Source organism: Lithobates pipiens, unplaced genomic scaffold, assembly GCF_037356315.1.
Source record: "Lithobates pipiens isolate NorthernLeopardFrog02 unplaced genomic scaffold, aLitPip1_a1.2 Scaffold_8, whole genome shotgun sequence".
Classification (NCBI taxonomy): Eukaryota; Metazoa; Chordata; class Amphibia; order Anura; family Ranidae; genus Lithobates; species Lithobates pipiens.
In genome coordinates, this window is record NW_027507903.1 from 66,922,439 (window position 1) to 66,940,316 (window position 17,878).

The 17,878-nt window shown below is 42.0% G+C and overlaps 1 protein-coding gene across 1 annotated transcript in view; it reads right to left on the reverse strand.

Moving 5' to 3' along the window:
- Nucleotides 1-3,344: 3,344 nt before the first annotated feature.
- The window catches only part of SLC24A5 (solute carrier family 24 member 5), a 93,473-nt gene continuing 78,939 nt past the window's right edge, over nt 3,345-17,878 (reverse strand). Inside the window, exons 8-9 of the mRNA XM_077473478.1 lie at nt 10,245-10,346; nt 3,345-3,689 (exon numbers count right to left, since the gene is read on the reverse strand). Of these exons, the coding sequence (XP_077329604.1) occupies nt 3,367-3,689; nt 10,245-10,346 (425 nt within the window). The 3' untranslated portion in view covers nt 3,345-3,366. The remainder of the gene's footprint in view (nt 3,690-10,244; nt 10,347-17,878) is intronic.

The following is a 17,878-nucleotide window of genomic DNA, read 5'->3' on the forward strand; positions in this document are numbered from 1 at the left end:
AGGTAAGTTGTTATAAAAATCCTATTTTTTAGGGAACTTTAGATATAGATTTGGCAATGAAATATGAGTATATAAAAGATCACGCCCTTTGTGGTACCAGCTCTAACTTCTCAAAGATTGGAGTGGGAGCAATTGCCCAGCTGGGTAGATGGAGCATGGTGCAGCTGTAAATATAGAAAGAAATTTGTTACATATAGAGTGGATTGTTGGAATGATTGAAAGTGACCTTTAACCCACAGTTGGGAAATGGTGTATACCAGCCCCTATACAATATTTGAAGCCCTTCAGTTTACCCACTGCAGTTCTGGAAGATTTTACCCTCTCCATGACCAGTCAATTTTTTTGCTATTCGGCATTGTGCCATTTCAACCGACCTATGTGTGTTCATACAACGCTGTACCCAAAATTAAATTTATATATTTTTTCACACAAATAGATATTTCTTTTGGTGGTATTTGAGCAATTCTGGGCTTTAATAAATAAATAAAATGACTGAGGGGAGTGCGTATTTGCCACACAAAGTATGGCGATCTATGCCCAGAAGTGGGAGCAGATACCTGGATTTGACAGCCCTGAAAGGTGCCAAGGAGGGGAAATCCGATCAGTGGAAGTTCCATTTATGGGTGGAACTCCACTTTAAGGGTTAGAGACTTCAGGCACACGATATACAATCTGGGGGGGGGGGGGGGAGGGGAGACATAATTGAAAACTTTAAATACATAAGGGCACAAGACCTCCAACTAGCAGGAGAAAAGTTTAAAGCTAGTATTACCAAAAGAGATGAACATGGAATAGACTTTCAACAGGTAGCGAGTCAGTCCACAGTAAGTGGATTCCAGCATGCTGGAGACAAACCTAGATCTATGCGCAAAAAAATTAATAGAAAATTGGGCAGACTTGATGGACTGCTTGGTCTTTTTTTTCTGCTGTCATTCTTCCAGGTTTTATCCAACAGCGTGAGCTGTAATAGAATAAACGTTGATTAGATTGCAATGTGAATGAATGAATTAAAATATTTGTAAAGCGCACAACGCGAACTAAATCGCCTCAAGGCGTATGCAATGTATGGGTTTGTCTTCATGTGTAGTTTTGGTAAATTTTAAGGAGATTGTAAAATCAGAATGTAGTGTGTATGGCCATCCTTATGAAGATCAGGTCTTGTTTTCGGGTTTACAATTATGAAAATTAGAAATTCCTAAAGCCAGTGTTAAAAATATTTTTACTGACCGCTTAAAACTTTCATATGGGATTATTTCCTCCAGTAATGATACACGTGACATATAATGTAGTCTGCATCGGCATAACATGCTTCTTTTTTTTTTGCGAAAGGCAATAAAGTGTACTCATGTGTACTTGAGGACAGCCACTCGCAGCCATTCATGTCTATACAGTAGGGATCGAAAGTTTGGGCACCCCAGGTAAAAATGTGAATTAATGTGCATAACGAAGCCAAGGAAAGATGGAAAAATTCTCCAAATGGCATCAAATGACAGATTAGACATTCTTATAATATGTCAAAAAAAGTTAGATTTTATTTCCATCATTTACACTTTCAAAATTACAGAAAACAAAAAAATTGTGTCTGCAAAAGTTTGGGCACCGTGCAGAATTTATAGCATGCACTGCCCCCTTTGCAAAGCTGAGACCTGCTAGTGTCATGGATTGTTCTCAATCATCATCTGGGAAGACCAGGTGATGTCAATCTCAAAGATTTTAAATGGCCAGACTCATCTGACCTTGCCCCAACAATCAGCACCATGGGTTCTTCTAAGCAGTTGTCTAGAAAACTGAAACTGAAAATAGTTGACGCTCACAAAGCTGGAGAAGGCTATAAGAAGATAGCAAAGTGTTTTCAGATGTCAATATCCTCTGCTCGGAATGTAAATAAGAAATGGCAGTCATCAGGAACAGTGGAAGTTAAAGCAAGATCTGGAAGACCAAGAAAAATATCAGACAGAACAGCTCGCAGGATTGTGAGAAAAGCAATTCAAAACCCACGTTTGACTGCACGATCCCTCCAGAAAGATCTGGCAGACACTGGAGTTGTGGTACACTATTCCACTATAAAGAGATACTTGTACAAATATGGTCTTCATGGAATAGTCATCAGAAGAAAACCTCTTCTACGTCCTCACCACAAAAATCTGCGTTTGAACTTTGCAAATGAACATATAGACAAGCCTGAGGCATTTTGGAAACAAGTTCTGTGGACCGATGAGGTTAAAATAGTAATTTTTGGCTGGAATGAGCAAAGGTATGTTTGGAGAAGAAAGGGCACAGAATTTAATGAAAAGAACCTCTGTCCAACTGTTAAGCATGGGGGTGGATCAATCATGCTTTGGGGTTGTATTGCAGCCAGTGGCACAGGGAACATTTCATGAGTAGAAGGAAAAATGGATTCAATAAAATTTCAGCAAATTTTGGATGGTAACTTGATGCCATCTGTGAAAAAGCTGAAGTTAAAGAGAGGATGGCTTCTACAAATGGATAATGATCCTAAACACACCTCAAAATCCACGGGGGATTACATCAAGAGGCGTAAACTGAAGGTTTTGCCATGGCCTTCACAATCTCCTGACCTCAACATTATTGAAAATCTATGGATAGACCTTAAAAGAGCAGTGCGTGACAGACAGTCCAGAAATCTCAAAGAACTGGAACACTTTTGTAAGGAAGAATGGGCAAAGATACCTCAAACAAGAATTGAAAGACTCTTGGCTGGCTACAAAAAGCATTTACAAACTGTGATACTTGCCAAAGGGGGCAGTACAAGATATTAACTCTGCAGGGTGCCCAAACTTTTGCAGGCGCCATTTTTTCTATTTTTTCTATTTTTTCTGTCAATTTGAAAGTGTAAATGGAAATAAAATCTAACTTTTTTTTGACATATTATAAGAATGTCTAATCTGTAATTTGATGCCATTTGTAGATTTTTCCATCTTTCCTTGGCTTCGTTATGCACATTAATACACATTTTTACCTGGGGTGCCCAAACTTTCGATCCCCACTGTAGATAGATGTACACAGTGCCTGAGTAGAGGGGAGTTCGCTGGGCTTTACATTGTACTGGCTTAAGTGCCTTTGTACCAAAAAACAAAAACAAACAAACCTTACAGGGGCTGATGCCAAGCACAAACTACACTCAATCTTAGCCAAAAGGCTGAAAAGTGGTGCCAAGCACAAACAAGCCACTATATTTTTTGTGTTTTTAAAACATATTCATAAAAAAAAAAAAAAATATGGCAGTTGTATTATTTGCTTGAAGTTAAGCACACTAGTAAAATAACTCGTCTGTTACAGTATTTTTCCACCCTCTCAAATTCATGAATTAAAACAACACAGGATTTAAATTTTTTATATTGTTTATTAGTCACCACACATCCGTATAGGCATGTTTCCTATAATTCCCAGCTCATATAAAATGGATAGAGTAGCAAAAACAAGATACATTATTAAACAGATCACACCCAACTTCTTATCAAGCTTCCATCCATTTACATGAACTGCCACAAATATAAAGATGATGGAAAATAAAAGAGAAATGGTGGTATAGGTTAATCCAGTACTGTTCACTTCCACTGGTGTTGAGCGGTCTACAAAGACAGTCTTAATGAACCAAGGAACTCCCAAACACAACATGTCAAACACATTTGAGCCTACAATGTTTGACATAGCCATGTCTCCTTTACCTGAAATCAAGCCAAAAAGATCACTTTTAATAGAGGTGTATCTATAGACAAATTAGTTTCACATTTGGAAATATTGATAAATATATAATTTTTTAATTGCAGTTTTAAAGTGTATATAAAGCAAATAAAATACTGTGTATTGCAAATTTCTAGCCCTTTGCCTTCATTTTCTTTTGTTAGGCCTTTTTAACTATTTTCACCTGGTGAACGTGCCAGTAACACTTTTCCTGTTTTAGTACTCATTGTACTGTATCCATAGGAGGAGCAGAATTGTTACCTAAAAGGAGGACTACAGAACACCACTTCCCTGAAACATTATGTGAGGGCTGATAGGATGCACACGTGTTCCATGCTGTCAGTCCTATTCATGTCAAATTGGATGCAGTGGCTGCTGCTCCCAAATGGACAGTCATGGGAGTGCAATGCCCTAAACACATACTGGGGTTGGTTTACTAAAACTGGAGCATGCAAAATTTGGTGCAGCTCTGAATAGAAACCAATCAGCTTTCAGTTTTTTTTTTTGTCAAAAGTTAAAATTGAACAATTTTAGAAGTTGGAAGCCGATTGGCTACCATGCACAGCTGCACCACATTTTGCACTCTCCAGTTTTAGTTAATCAACCCCACACTCTGCATTTGGGGCTGTGGACATACACACCTGTCAAATTGGGAACAGCCACTGTGTCCCAGTTGACATGAATGGGACTGCCTGCACAGGTATATTATGGAATACCTGTGCATCCCCATGCAGGCAAACATGGGTGTACACTGTAGTACACCCACGTGTAGGAGGTCTAACAGACTGCACAGTTGCCACAGGAAGTTTTTAGCAGCATCAACATGAAGTGAACAAAACACGTTCAAATTTGGGGGTTTACCTACACTTTAATGGGTTGAACGATTTTGGTAAACCTTACAAGATTTAAATGGTCTAGCTTAGATTTTACAGTGCCTTGCAAAAGTATTCACCCCCTTGGCTTTTTACCAATTTTTTTTACATTACAGCCTTTAGTTCAATGTTTTTTTTTAATCTGAATTATATGTGATGGATCAGAACACAATAGTCTAAGTTGGTGAAGTAAAATTAGAAAAATATATTTCACATTGCCAAACACGAAAGTGGGAGGCAACATCAGTTGGTGAGTGCGTTTCTATTGGGCGAGGTGTCACAAGCACATTGGTGTGGTGGAAGTCTGAAGGATCTTTTTTTTAAAAACTGATTCCCTTCTGCGTTTTTCAAGATTCTGTTCAATGCACTTTTAGTTCTTTTTATCACTGTATCACGGGGTGATAGATTGGATCATTTCACATTTTGTACACTTGTTGTATTATGAGCACTACTTAAATTATCTTCTAATATTTTTGCAGTACACAATTAGGGGTACAATTTATTTGTTTTGGACATTAGTTTCACTAAAGTAGCAGCTTTTTATTTTTCATTTTCACTGATATTGTTATATTCCTTGTATGGTTTTTAACAAGACCGTTCACTGATAGGGATCACTGGTTATTGATTGGCACAGTGGGGGCAGTGCAGTTTTGGAGGGGTAAACTTTGCCAGCTGATTTGGATTTAAAAGTTATAGCGTCTACAAAATAGGGAAAAGATTTATGGAATTTTTTTTTTTTTTTACTAGTAATGGCGGCGATGAGCGATTTTTAATTGGGACTGCAACATTATGGCAGACAGATCGGACACTTTTGATACATTTTTGGGACAATTTGGCATTTATACAGCGATCAAAAAAATTAAATGTTATTTTATAAAAATATAAAAATGCACAGATTACTGTGTAAATGTCACTGGCAGGGAAGGGGTTAACACTAGGGGGCGATCAAGGGGTTTAACTGTGTTACCTAGGGAGTGATTCTAACTGTGGGCAATTGGGATTGACTGGGTGAGGAGATATGTGTATCTCTATGTGGAGCGATCACAGGTAGACAGCGGTCATCTCGCCTGTCGGGCATGTGCATGCCCCCTAGTGGTCAAAAAGGCGAGTCGATGTATAGCTATGATGGTTCGCCCAGAGGAGACAACCCGCTGCAGTATAACTGTGGCGGCTGGTTGGGAAAAGGTTAAGGAGCAGGTCGGGAAGCCCGCCTCCGTGTGCTTAACAAATGACTCATCAGTTCCCCCCGCTGACAGCTGAATGTAAACGAAACAATTGCCTGCAATAAAATAAAATAAAAAAAACACAGTCCATTGCAGGCCCTTTCGGGTCTGGTACAGATTTTAGGGGAACCCCACGCCAAAAGAATAAGAAAAAACAGCATGGTGTCCCCCCCCCCAATCCATAGCAGATCCTTATCAGACCATGCAGCTCGGCAGGCCAGGAAGGGGGGGGGGGGGGTTGGACGAGCAAGGCCCCCCTCCTGAATCATAAGAGGCCACATGCCCTCAACATGGGGAGGGTGCTTTGGGGGTAGGGTGTCCCCCCCTCAAAGAACCTTGTCGCCAAGTCAATGAGATGCCCCTCAGATCCTGCACCCCCCCCCCCCCCCCATGTGAATGAGTATATGTGAATGAGGGTTACCCCTACTCATTCAACAAAAAAAGTGTCAAAAAGAAATTAAAACACTATTAGAAAAATAAAAACAATGTCCTCTGGCATAGATCCATCGTCAATCACAACGCCCGCTAACCAGAAAAACAAAACAAAAAAACACCCGTCTGCTCCACCATCTGACAGTTCTTAATAGCCAAGGGCGGGGACACCTGGTGCCACCAACTTGTGACGTCACTGACCCAGCATTCACCAGTTGATGTTACAAGGGGCGGTGCCACTCATACTCAATCACATTGGGGGGGGCGGGATCTGGGTCCCCCTCATCAAAGGAAGCTTCTAGATTGTGATAAGCCCTGCTTGCAGACCCCGACAACCCGACCAGGGTTGTGGGGAAGAGGCCCTTGTCCCTATCAACATGGGGACAAGGTGCTTTTGGGTGGGGAGCCCCCCTGCCCCAAAGCACCCCCCCATGTTAAGGGCATGTGGCCTGGTATGGTTCAGATAGGGAGGGGAGGCGCTAGCTCGTCTCCTCTTTCATGGCCTGCCAGGCTGCATGCTCAGCAAAGGGTCTGTTGTGGATTTCTGGGGGGCCCCATGCCATTTTTTTTTTTAATTTGGCATAGGGTCCCCTTAAAATCCATACCGGACCCGAAAGGGGACTCCCACACTTTTTTATTTTTTATTGCAGCGTTTAGGAGAGTTCAGCATTTTTTTCTGCTGGAAAAACATTTCAAAAACAATTTTTTTTTTGCTCCTAGACGCTGAAGCTTAAGAAATGCTAATAGTCTAAAGTAGTGTGCATAGACATTTAGCTTCTAGGAGCAGAAAAACAATGTTAATAACAGCTTCTAGAAGCAGAAAAACCCCCACTAGTGTGCCTTAGGCATATTCCCCTCTGGCAATCCTGCCAATAACACACTTCTTGTCCTTGGGTGACAACACTTTGCAGCTTTGTCACTATAGGACAGAAAAGGAGTTAGGACTACAGAACACTTCCCCCTCTCCTCCATAACATAGAGAGGTGGCGTTTTAGAGTTCAGAGGAAACCTGTGCAGGGTGAATATCTGGGAATGCAATGCGTTTATATGCAATTTTATGTCCATCTGTATTATGGTCTGGTTTTTGTCCATTCCGGTCTATACAGACTTCCTCACTCTACTAATCCCAACAGGCACACAGCTTTCAAGACTTGTGGGCGGCTTAAAACTGGCAATTCATGGTACACCCAACTGTAATATTATGCATAATACCCATATTATAGTTTCACTGAAAGCATGCCCAAGAGAACCTGCACATTTTAAAATAGAACTGAAAACAGCAATGGTATGGTTTTGACTACTGTTATAGAAGGTTCTACTTCCCACCCCTTCTGCACAAGGTTTGGACCCTGCTCTTGGGGTGGCAAATTGGGGATGTTCACCTGGATACTATGGCACAATTGCGCAAGTTCCTATATCTCTTGCAGGCCCTGCCACTCCACATCCCTGCAAGCTTCCCGAAGCAGGGCAATGCACTTTTCAATAAATTTGTAATTCGGCAGCCTTGTCGTAAATGTTCACTTATACAGTCTCTCATCTACTTATCAAAACAAAACATGGGGCATCACCCTTTCATATGACAAATATCAGGTAGAGTCTCATCTAATCAGATGCAAACATTAAAACCATAAACTATGGGTGTCACTAGAACAGGCCTATCCCATACGTTTCTATCTAGGTTCCCTGTTGCTGAAATATCCCACAGTAGGCCCAAGACTGAGCATATGTGCCATTGCTTTCAAGACCTTTGGGTTAACCCCCACCAACTGATCTCTATACTTATTGGCAACCCTAATTTTTTTGGCGTTTAAAAGATGGTTCATTTCATGCTCTGCTTTCCCAGTGTAAATATTAAGATCCTTGATCTGTTCCAAATATCAGGGAACCAATTATAAAATCCTAACAAGGTGGTACCTCAAACTTTACCCCAGCATGTGAACACTGCTAAAGATGTAACCTGTTAAAGGGAACCATTTTCCATATATTCTGGTTTTGCCCACAACCATTCTTGTGATCTATCAGAACTAAACCTCTAAAGTTTACAAATGGTGTACTCCTGGAGGACCCATCTTTTTTTTCTCTTTCATAACTCCTGCATCCGTGCAAGAACCTATTGGAGGTGGATCCTCTGCTATGTTTTCAAAACATCCCTCTAAAATAGAAAGATCTGTAATCTCCCTCTACACTTCTGTGGCTCAAAGTGAAAGAACTCAGGAAGTGGAGGAAATTCCAGCGATCCCAGAATGCGATTTTGAAAGTTTTTTCTATGCACAGGGAGGGATTTAGGGATTAATTATTTTGCACAATCTTTTGTATGGTTTTTTGGGATTAATTATTTTGCACAATTTCCCGAATGTTTTTTTATGAATTTTTATGAATTTTATGAATTTTGACATTATTATTATAAGTACATCATATTTATGGGTCACAGTAGTGTCTGCACGTATTTGCACACATTGATTATAGCAGTTTTTTCATCATAAATTATTTTTTTAGCACTGTACTGCAACACTTATAAATAAATTTCTATATATTTTTATGAATAGACCTTTATAGGTTAAATATACATTGGGTTTTAGCGCCATAGCCCACTATCTTATTCCTTATATTCAAACCCCTAGTGATATACGGGTGACCCGCACGTCACTGGGGAAGCCCGGCTTTCCCCTTGCGTCAGAGGGGGGCAGGGTCAGGTGACGGGTGGCCCCGTCCTCCTCAGCCAAGACGTGTCAGGCTGCCGGGATTCACGCAGTGTCTCTGGTGGAGACAGGATGGATGCGCTATGCTGGAGGGAGAGATCACCCATCGCTGGACCCCGGAGAGATGATCATCCATCGCTGGATAGCAAGAGTGGATTACCACCGCTGCAATGTTATTTTTTTTTTTTAATAAAGGACTTTTCCCAACGGTATGTGTGTGTTTTTAAATTTTTTTTTTACACTTTCTTTGTGAAATGGTAGGGGTACTTTTTTTACCCCCTTAACATTTCAAACGGGGGGCGGGATCTGGGGGTCCCCTTGTTAAAGGGGGCTTCCAGATTCTGATAAGCCCCCCACCCGCAGACCCTTACAACCACCGGCCAGGGTTGTGGGGATGAAGCCCTTGTCCCCATCAACAGGGGGACATGGTGCTTTGAGGGGGGTCACAGACCCCCAAAGCATCCTCCCAATGTTGAGGGCATGTGGCCTGGTACGGTTCAGGAGGGGGGGCACTCTCTTGTTCCCCCCCTCTTTTCCTGCATCCTGCCAGGTTGCATGCTCGGATAAAGGGTCTGGTATGGATTTTTGGGGGGGAACTCCACACCATTTTTTTTTTATTTGGCGTGGAGTTCCCCTTAAAATCCATACCAGACCTGAAGGGCCTGGTAATTGAATTCGGGGGGAACCCCACACTTTTTTTTTTTTTTTTTTTTTTTTTTAAATCAATGACTGTTCTCGGTATTACGGGGAGCCGACAATTCATTATAGCCACGAGTGCTTTTAAATTACTTTTTTTCCTACAGAAATGACACTTTGTGCAGGTACAGTTCTAAGCACGGGAAACATGCGCCCCTTTACAGGCATACTATACCCCCCCCCCCCCCCCCCGTACGAAATTTAAAGGAATATTACACTTTTCTTGTTGCACTTTAAGCATTATTAAAATCACTACTCCCGAAAAAACTGCAGTTTTTAAAACTTTTTTTTGCATTGATCCATGTCCCCTGGGGCAGGAGCTGGGTCCCCAAACACTTTTTAGGACAATAACTTGCATATTAGCCTTTAAAATTAGAACTTTTGATTTTGAACATTCGAGTCCCATAAACTTTAATAGGGTTCAAAAGTTCACACAAAGTTTAGGTCTGTTCACAGGTTCTGGTGCGAACCGAACCGGAGGGTGTTCGGCTCATCCTTACTCAAGAACAGACCCAATCATCTCTGTGATCGCTGTTCCGGAAAGCCAATTACTAGTATTATTTGGGCAGCACTGACAGCATTTAGAATTAAAGTAGGTAGAATAAATTGTTCCTTACCTTCCCTTGCCACAAGAACACTTGCAACTGTGTCAGGTATACTTGTTCCTGCAGCTAGTAATGTTAGGCCCATCACAGTGTCTGGGATACCAAAGGTTTCACCTGTAGTTAATAGATAAAATAAATGTATAGTGCCACGTTAATATGAAAATCATGTTTGCAAAAAATGAAAACACCTGGCTACAAACCCCATTAGGTCACTGGTACCTTTTGCCTGTACTTTTAGCTAATACAGGTTTTTAACCAAGATTTAACATCTTCAGAAAGACAGCAGATGGTAAAATAGATGGTATTTTTCTTTTACAATATACCTCAGTAACATTTTAGGTACAGAGAACCAGACTTAGTTGGAGAAGTCTCAGTTGTAACATGGCAATCTTAGATAGACATATAGTTATAAAAATAGTTTAAGGATTCGTTTTTATATTAATGTTGCGTTTGAAAAAGCCATCTGTATTCAAACTGCTCTTCAGAGGGCATTTGACAGATGTCACCTCCTCATTGCCTATTTTAACCCCTTCAAACGCTCACTAGTGCGAGGCAACTCCTTGCATTGCAGTTCATCCAATTGCAGAGCCCCATTATTCAGTTGATCGGGTTGCATTCAGCACAGAGCACTGGTACAGGGATCATTTTTTCCACACAGTGATGCAAAGCAATGTGGTCTGAAGCCTATGTACTCCATTGGCTCACTGACTGTGATTGACAGTAGCGGGAGCCAATGAAGTGAGAGCAGGTGCAGGGCCAAGCCGTGCTCCATGTGTGAATGGACACACAGAGTGGCAGCTCGGGAGCAAGCCTGCTTGGGTGCCCCCATTCAAACTGCTTGCTCTGGGGGCAGGAGAAGGGAGCTAAGAACATCAGCGGGGACCTGAGAAGAGGAGGACCACTGCACAGAACAGGCAAGCATGACATGTAGGTTATTTGAAATTTATATATATATATATATATATATATATATATATATATATATATATATATATATATATATAAATAATAATTTTAAGGCCTGTTCACAAATGGCTGCATGTTTTAGGATGCAGACTGGTGTCTGTGCTCACAATGGGGCGTTGTGCCTTGTGTTGTAAAAACACAAGGCACGTTTTGCCCCCCCCCCCCCCTTCCCAAACTTTATTGAAATGTTACAGTGACTAGTGCACAGCGTAAATATCCCTTAAGCATTTTCAACATCAGCTTTATTCTTTTCCAGAAAAAGGTTTAATCTCTTGGTGCATATTTGCATGCATTTGTGGAATTAGAGCTGTGCCGAGGGGCAGCCGGCTCAGCCTCTCAGTGGCCCTGGTGGATCCATACTTTGTCGCCTTGATGCGGTGCCTGGACTGACATCCGTGATGTCAGCAGAGAGCGAACCACAGCTCGCTCTCTGCTAAAAACAGGTCACAGGCGTGCAAAACTAACTGCACTCCTGTGATCCATAGGAGAAGTACATTAAAAACGAGTTTTGGCTGGACTTCTCCTTTGAGCTGACCATACACTGATACCCGCAGGCTGAATAAAAATAAAATAAAAAAGAGGGGATTGTATTTTGACAGTCGGCCTTATTGCCTGTCAAAATACCTGCCAATCAAGGGATATTGGGTCTGAGGGTAACAGGGTCACCCCCTGAGCAAATTTTGTCCAGTTCCACAGGATTCAGGAACCAGCTAAAAATCATTATATATGGCCACATTTATGTAGCGCTGGCTCCTGTCGAGCAGGCGCTATGTCTTTTCTAAAGTTAATTTGCCTGAAACCACAGTTGGGTTTTGGGGCTATTTCTCTAAATTTCTGGTTTCAGTACCAGTCCAGCTGGGTTGCACTGGGTTCTCCTTGACCGCAGGTGTCGCTGTCACCGCCGGCAAGAGTAGAAACGCAGTCTAGCTGGGTGCATTGAATGCCACTGTTCTCTCTGAACCAGCCCAGTGGGAGTGTTCTCCTGCTGTGCATTCTGGGGGGTGGTATTTAAGGTACCGACGCCACGTGGTTCAGAAATCCATTTAGATTTTCTGTCTGTTCGGTTCTGGTGGTCCTCCTGACCCAGCCCCATAGCCCTCCTGGCCTGGGGTGTGGAACCATGTATCCCGAGTCTTGGGGCCAAGCTGGCCTGAGGTGACACAACTGCAGGGACAGGCCTGACTGGATTTCGGGGCCTACTGATCCAAGGATGGTCCGGTGCCATCTCATCTGAAGGGAGAGGACCAGCAACTGAGGAGCCTTAGGTGAGAACTCTTCAGGAGAAGGCCGTGTGCAACGCTGGCTTTTCTGAAGGAGCCTGGAGGCTTAATTGAAGGACGCTACATGGATCAAAACATATATGGTATCGCCGGATCAGCTGAGAGAACCTGGTACCGTATGTTAGCTCTTTACATTTATCTACGTCCCTCAGTAACGCTCAAGTGTACATCACAAGTCTGTGGCAGAGACTTTTTTTTAACACCCTACTGGCTGCTAGGCCTAGTGTGAGGAGGTCTATCCGGGGGTTGTTAAATCCAGTTATGAAACAGTTTTTATTCTCTGGATTTTCTATAAGGACTTCCATTATTTTTTGCAGTCTGAAGTACCTGAACTTACTCCCAACCCTCTACCCTTAATTGAAAGACTCTGTTTCTGTTCCAAATAAATAACCCAAAAGAAGATTCAGTGTCAGTTTCCACATTTTTTGGGTCATCTACCACGGGAACCCCTAGACGGAGAAGCAAACAAGGAGGTAACGGTGGGCCCAAATAAAACCAGCCGCTCCTTCGGGGGTCAGTGCTACATTTACAAATGTGAAAAATCAATGGATCTACTGGCAGGTTCAACAGATAGTAGAAAGGGGAATATTTAAAAAAAAAAAAAAAAAAAATCTGCTGTGTTATTGCTATTGACAGACTGCATCATATGTGTAATTGTTTTAATTGTGCCCATAGTTTCACTTCAAGGCCTGATTCACGCCTATGCATGTTGCAGTTTACATACTCCAGGTGCTTTTTGCATTTTGCAATACACGTTTTTGATCCACTGAAGTCTATGAAACCAAAAACCAGAAAAAATGCACAGATGTGAACTACATCCATAGGAAACCATGTTAACTGGACTGTAGTGCATTTCTGCAAATCTGAAAACGCACTAAAAAGATGCATAGGTGTGAACCAGGCCTAAGAGATCGTATATTCAGGTATTCTGTTTTACTTTTGAGATATGTTTGTGAAGCTTTTTTGGAGGGTCTAAAATTCAGTAATTGAACTTTGAAATGTAAACTGGATTGCTTGGAGCAGTGATTGCTTTTGCCATGCAAAGATAAGAGTAAGGGGTAAACGCAGGCTGCAATTCATTAGCAGTTTGATGCTTGTAAACAAATCCCAAATTCAAATCTCACATTTGCTCTTTTTTTTTTTTTTTTTTTTTTTTTTAAAGATATATCTCCAAGGAGGACTGGTTTCACAGCAATAGTCTTAATGTTTCCATGTGAATATCTTCTCTGGTAGGAATATAACAATGTTATTATATCCCAAAGCCTTCTGGTCATACAAAATTCCAAGTCATGTGACACTGTTCCTTTAATCATGCCCTTTTTAACAAAGGCATGTGACGGTAATCCCTAAGCTACTAATGAGAGAGAGGATCTGTAAGAATTCCAACTATGCGCTTCTTGGCAGACTTCAGCCTGATATTTGCCCACAAATTCAAAAGGAAATCAAATCGCAAAACACAAACTGATCATTTTATAGCCAGGGAAAGAATGAGATATTGCGGAAAACCCTCAAAATCATACCAAAGTGTGTCCCCTCATTGTCTGTGGGAAAAATGAGGTGTATTATGAGTATTATTATTTATATATCAACAGTTTGCACAGCACTTTGAATAAGAAAATTAGATATTTAAATTGTAATTACCTTTAGATTTACCTTCAACATTGGTGTGTGCAGCCTATTGCGTTAGGGTGTGCACCCCGAGCAGTGGACAGTGTCAGTAGAGCAGAGATTGGGGGCAGGAGGTGGCGTCAGTAGTTTTTATTTTTATCGTTTTTATTTTACAATTTTTTTTGGGAGGGGGGGGCTTTGGTGATATATCAAGGGTCGGAAACTAGAGAAAAGGGACAGATTCCCCAGTCCCTTTCTTTGCAGCCTCATGCCGCGTACACACGACCGGACTTTCCGTCAGAATAGTCCCGACGGAATAACTCCATCGGATAGTCCGCTCGTGTGTGGGATAGTCCGATCATTTTTCTTTAAAAAATTCAGACGGACCTAGAAATAGAACATGTTTCAAATCTGTCCAACGGACGAAATTCCTATCGGGAAAACCGTTCGTCTGTATGCTAGGCTGACGGACCTAATACGACGCAAGGGCAACTATTGGCTACTGGCTATGGACCTTCCTTTTCTAGTCCTGTCGTACGTCATCATGGTCAAAATTTTAGTCCGTTCGTTTGAAAGTCCGTCGGGAAGATCGTTGGACCTTTTCTGCCGGAATGTCCGGTCGTGTGTACGCGGCATCAGCTGCACTGGACAGTGAATGAATGGGAATCTGGTGAATGAATCTTTGCTGAGCGGCTTCCTGTTTATTCACAAACCAAAGTATAGTAAACAGTTTACTATGCTTCAATTGAGAATGAACACATGAGCCATTGGTACAGGTCACTCACTGTGTCCATTCATTTATCCATCCTGAAACATCCCCCACAGCAGCTAGTGGTAGAGGAGAGGAGGGAAGCTGGCAGCACTGTAAGGGAGAGACAGGAGGTGCCAGGAAGCCTATGACCTTCAGCTGTGTAACACAAGGGCCCGTCTGATTGTATACAAATTGACAGTGTTTAGGTTTGACCTCATAATTTACAGTTTTGGTCAATCTAATGCCGTCCATTGACAGAGCAAATTTCTTTCCCGGAACCACAGGTTGACACAGACAGTGTTGACAGGGGAGTCCCTCCCACCGAGCCATTGTGTACTCCTGGCGGGGGAAGGCATCCCTGCCAGGAGATCACAGTGATTATTGTTAGAGGCTATAACAGCCGCTAGCGATAATCACATGCAAAATCATGCAGGCCAATTGTGCCCAAGTTCTTCAATTAACTTGGGTACATTCAGCCTGCCCATACATGGTTCTAATTTGAACCGTCTATGGCCGACTTTAAAGAAAATTGTACAAGAAAATTCTATAATGTATGGCCAGTCTAAGACCACATTACAGCTCATTACAAAAAAGTTAGGAAGTTCCTGCTAGTGAGAGCTTACAATACATTAAGGAGGGGCAAGTGGTGCAAATGGTAATAACTGTGTGGGAATGAGTTGATAAAGAAAGTAAAGTTGAGTCGTTAGGTAGGGGTGCAATAGGCTTCCCCAAAGAGAGTTTCAGGGATCTTCTAAAAAGGCAGACAGAGTAGGCTATAGCTGGACAGATTGCGGTAGGGAGTTCCAGAGGATGGTAGAGGCTCTGAAGAAGTCATTGAGGTGAGCATGGGAGGAGGAGATGAGGGCACTAGAGAGTAGGAGGTCTTGGGAGGAGCAAAGAGGACTGTTTGGGTGCATGCATAATGCAGTTCATTTTCAGAGAAATGTAAATGGCTGTGTACGTCACACGCTAGCACACATATACACACTGTATGGGTTCTTTCAGACAGGCAGTAAGCCTAACATCTTCTGAATCCACAGTGGATCCCTTTTCAGAGGATTGCATAGTAGTGGCTGACGCCTCCCGATATCTTTTTTTGTTTTTTTTCCCCTTTTCATTTGATTATTTTTACTTGCTCAATGGCAATTTTACATTGCAGGGCAGAGCCACCACTGTAAACCAAGCACTTGAGTTGTGGGTTGTAATGCAGCCCCATTGATCTCAATGGGCGAGTTTGACAGGTGGTGCTAATGTTGGAATTTGGGTGGGCAGCAAAAACGCAACTACTGCCCCCATGTGAAAGGGCCCTTTAATGCAGATTTATAAAAGCAGTGACATTTACTGCAGGTGAATCACTCTACTGTGAATGTATCAGGATGATTCATCCGCAATGAATGTTTGGTTAGTGTCATATTTACTTTAAAAGTATTCATACCCCTTGAAAGTTTCCACATTTTGTCATGTTACAACCAAAAAACAAATGCATTTTTGGGTTTTTGTGTGATAGACCAATACAAAGTGGCACATAATTGTGAAGTGGAGTGAAAACAATAAATGGTTTTCATTTTTTTTTACAAATATCTGAAAAGTGTGGCATGAATTTGTATTTAGCCCCCTTTACATCTAACTAAAATCTAGTGGAACCAATTTGCCTTCAGAAGTCACCTAATTAGTAAATAGAGTCTACCTGTGTGTAATTTATTCTCAGTATACATACAGCTGTTCTGTGAAGCCCCCATAGGTTTGTTAGAGGACCTTAGTGAACAAACAGCATCATGAAGGCCAATTAACACACCAGACAGCTCAAGGATAAAAGTTGTGGTGAAGTTTAACGAAGGGTAAGGTCATAAAAAAAATCCCCAAGCTTTGAACATCTCACAGAGCACTGTACAATCCATCATCCGAAAATGGAAAGAGTGTGGCACAACTGCAAACCTACCAAGACATGGTCGTCCACCTAAACTGACAGGCCGGGCAAGAAGAGCATTCTTCAGAGAAGCAGCCAAGAGGCCCATGGTAACTCAGAGATCCATAGCTCAGGTGGGAGAATCTGTCCACAGGACAACTATAATGCCATGTATACATGGTCAGACTTTCCAACGAAAAATGTGCGATCGGATCTTGTTGTCGGGAAATGCAATCGTGTGTGGGCTCCATCTGACTTTTTCCTTCGGAATTTCTGACATACAAAGTTTGACAGCAGGATCTAAAATTTTCCGACAATAAAATCTGATCGTTTAAATTTCAATCGGGTGTACACAATTCCGACGGACAAAGTGCCACGCATGCTCAGAATAAATTACAAGACGAAAGCTATTGGCTACTGCCCCATTTATAGTCCTGTCATACGTGTTGCAAGTCAACGCGTTCTGAATGATTGGATTTTCCGTCAACTTTGTGTGACCATATGTATGCTAGACAAGTTTGGGCCAAAATCTGTTGGGAAAAAAATCTGACGGATTTGGTCGTCGGAATGTCCGACTGTGTGTTCAGGTCATTAGTCTTCACACAGCACTCCACAAATCTGGCCTTTATGGAAGAGTTGCAAGAAGAAAGCCATTGTTGAAAGAATGCCATAAGAAGTCCCATCTACAATTTGTGAGAAGCCATGTGGGGGACACAGCAAACAAGTGGAAGAGTGCTTTGGTCAAATGAGACCAAATTTGAACTTTTTGGCCTAAAAGTAAAATGCTATGTTTGGTGGAAAACTAACACTGCACATCACCCTGAACACTCCATCCCCACCGTGAAACATGGTGGTGGCAGCATCATGTTGTGGGAAAGCTTTTCTTCAGCAGGGACAGCAAAGCTGGTCAGAGTTGATGATGGATGGAGCCAAATACAGGGCAATCTTAGAAGAAAACCTGTTAGAGTCTGCAAAAGACTTGAGACTGGGGCGGAGGTTCACCTTCCAGCAGGACAACGACCCTAAACATACAGCCAGAGCTACAATGGAATGTTTTAGATCATGGGTGTGCAACCTGTGGCCCGCCAGCTGCTGTGGAACTACAGGTCCCATGAGGCATTGCAAGGCTGACAGT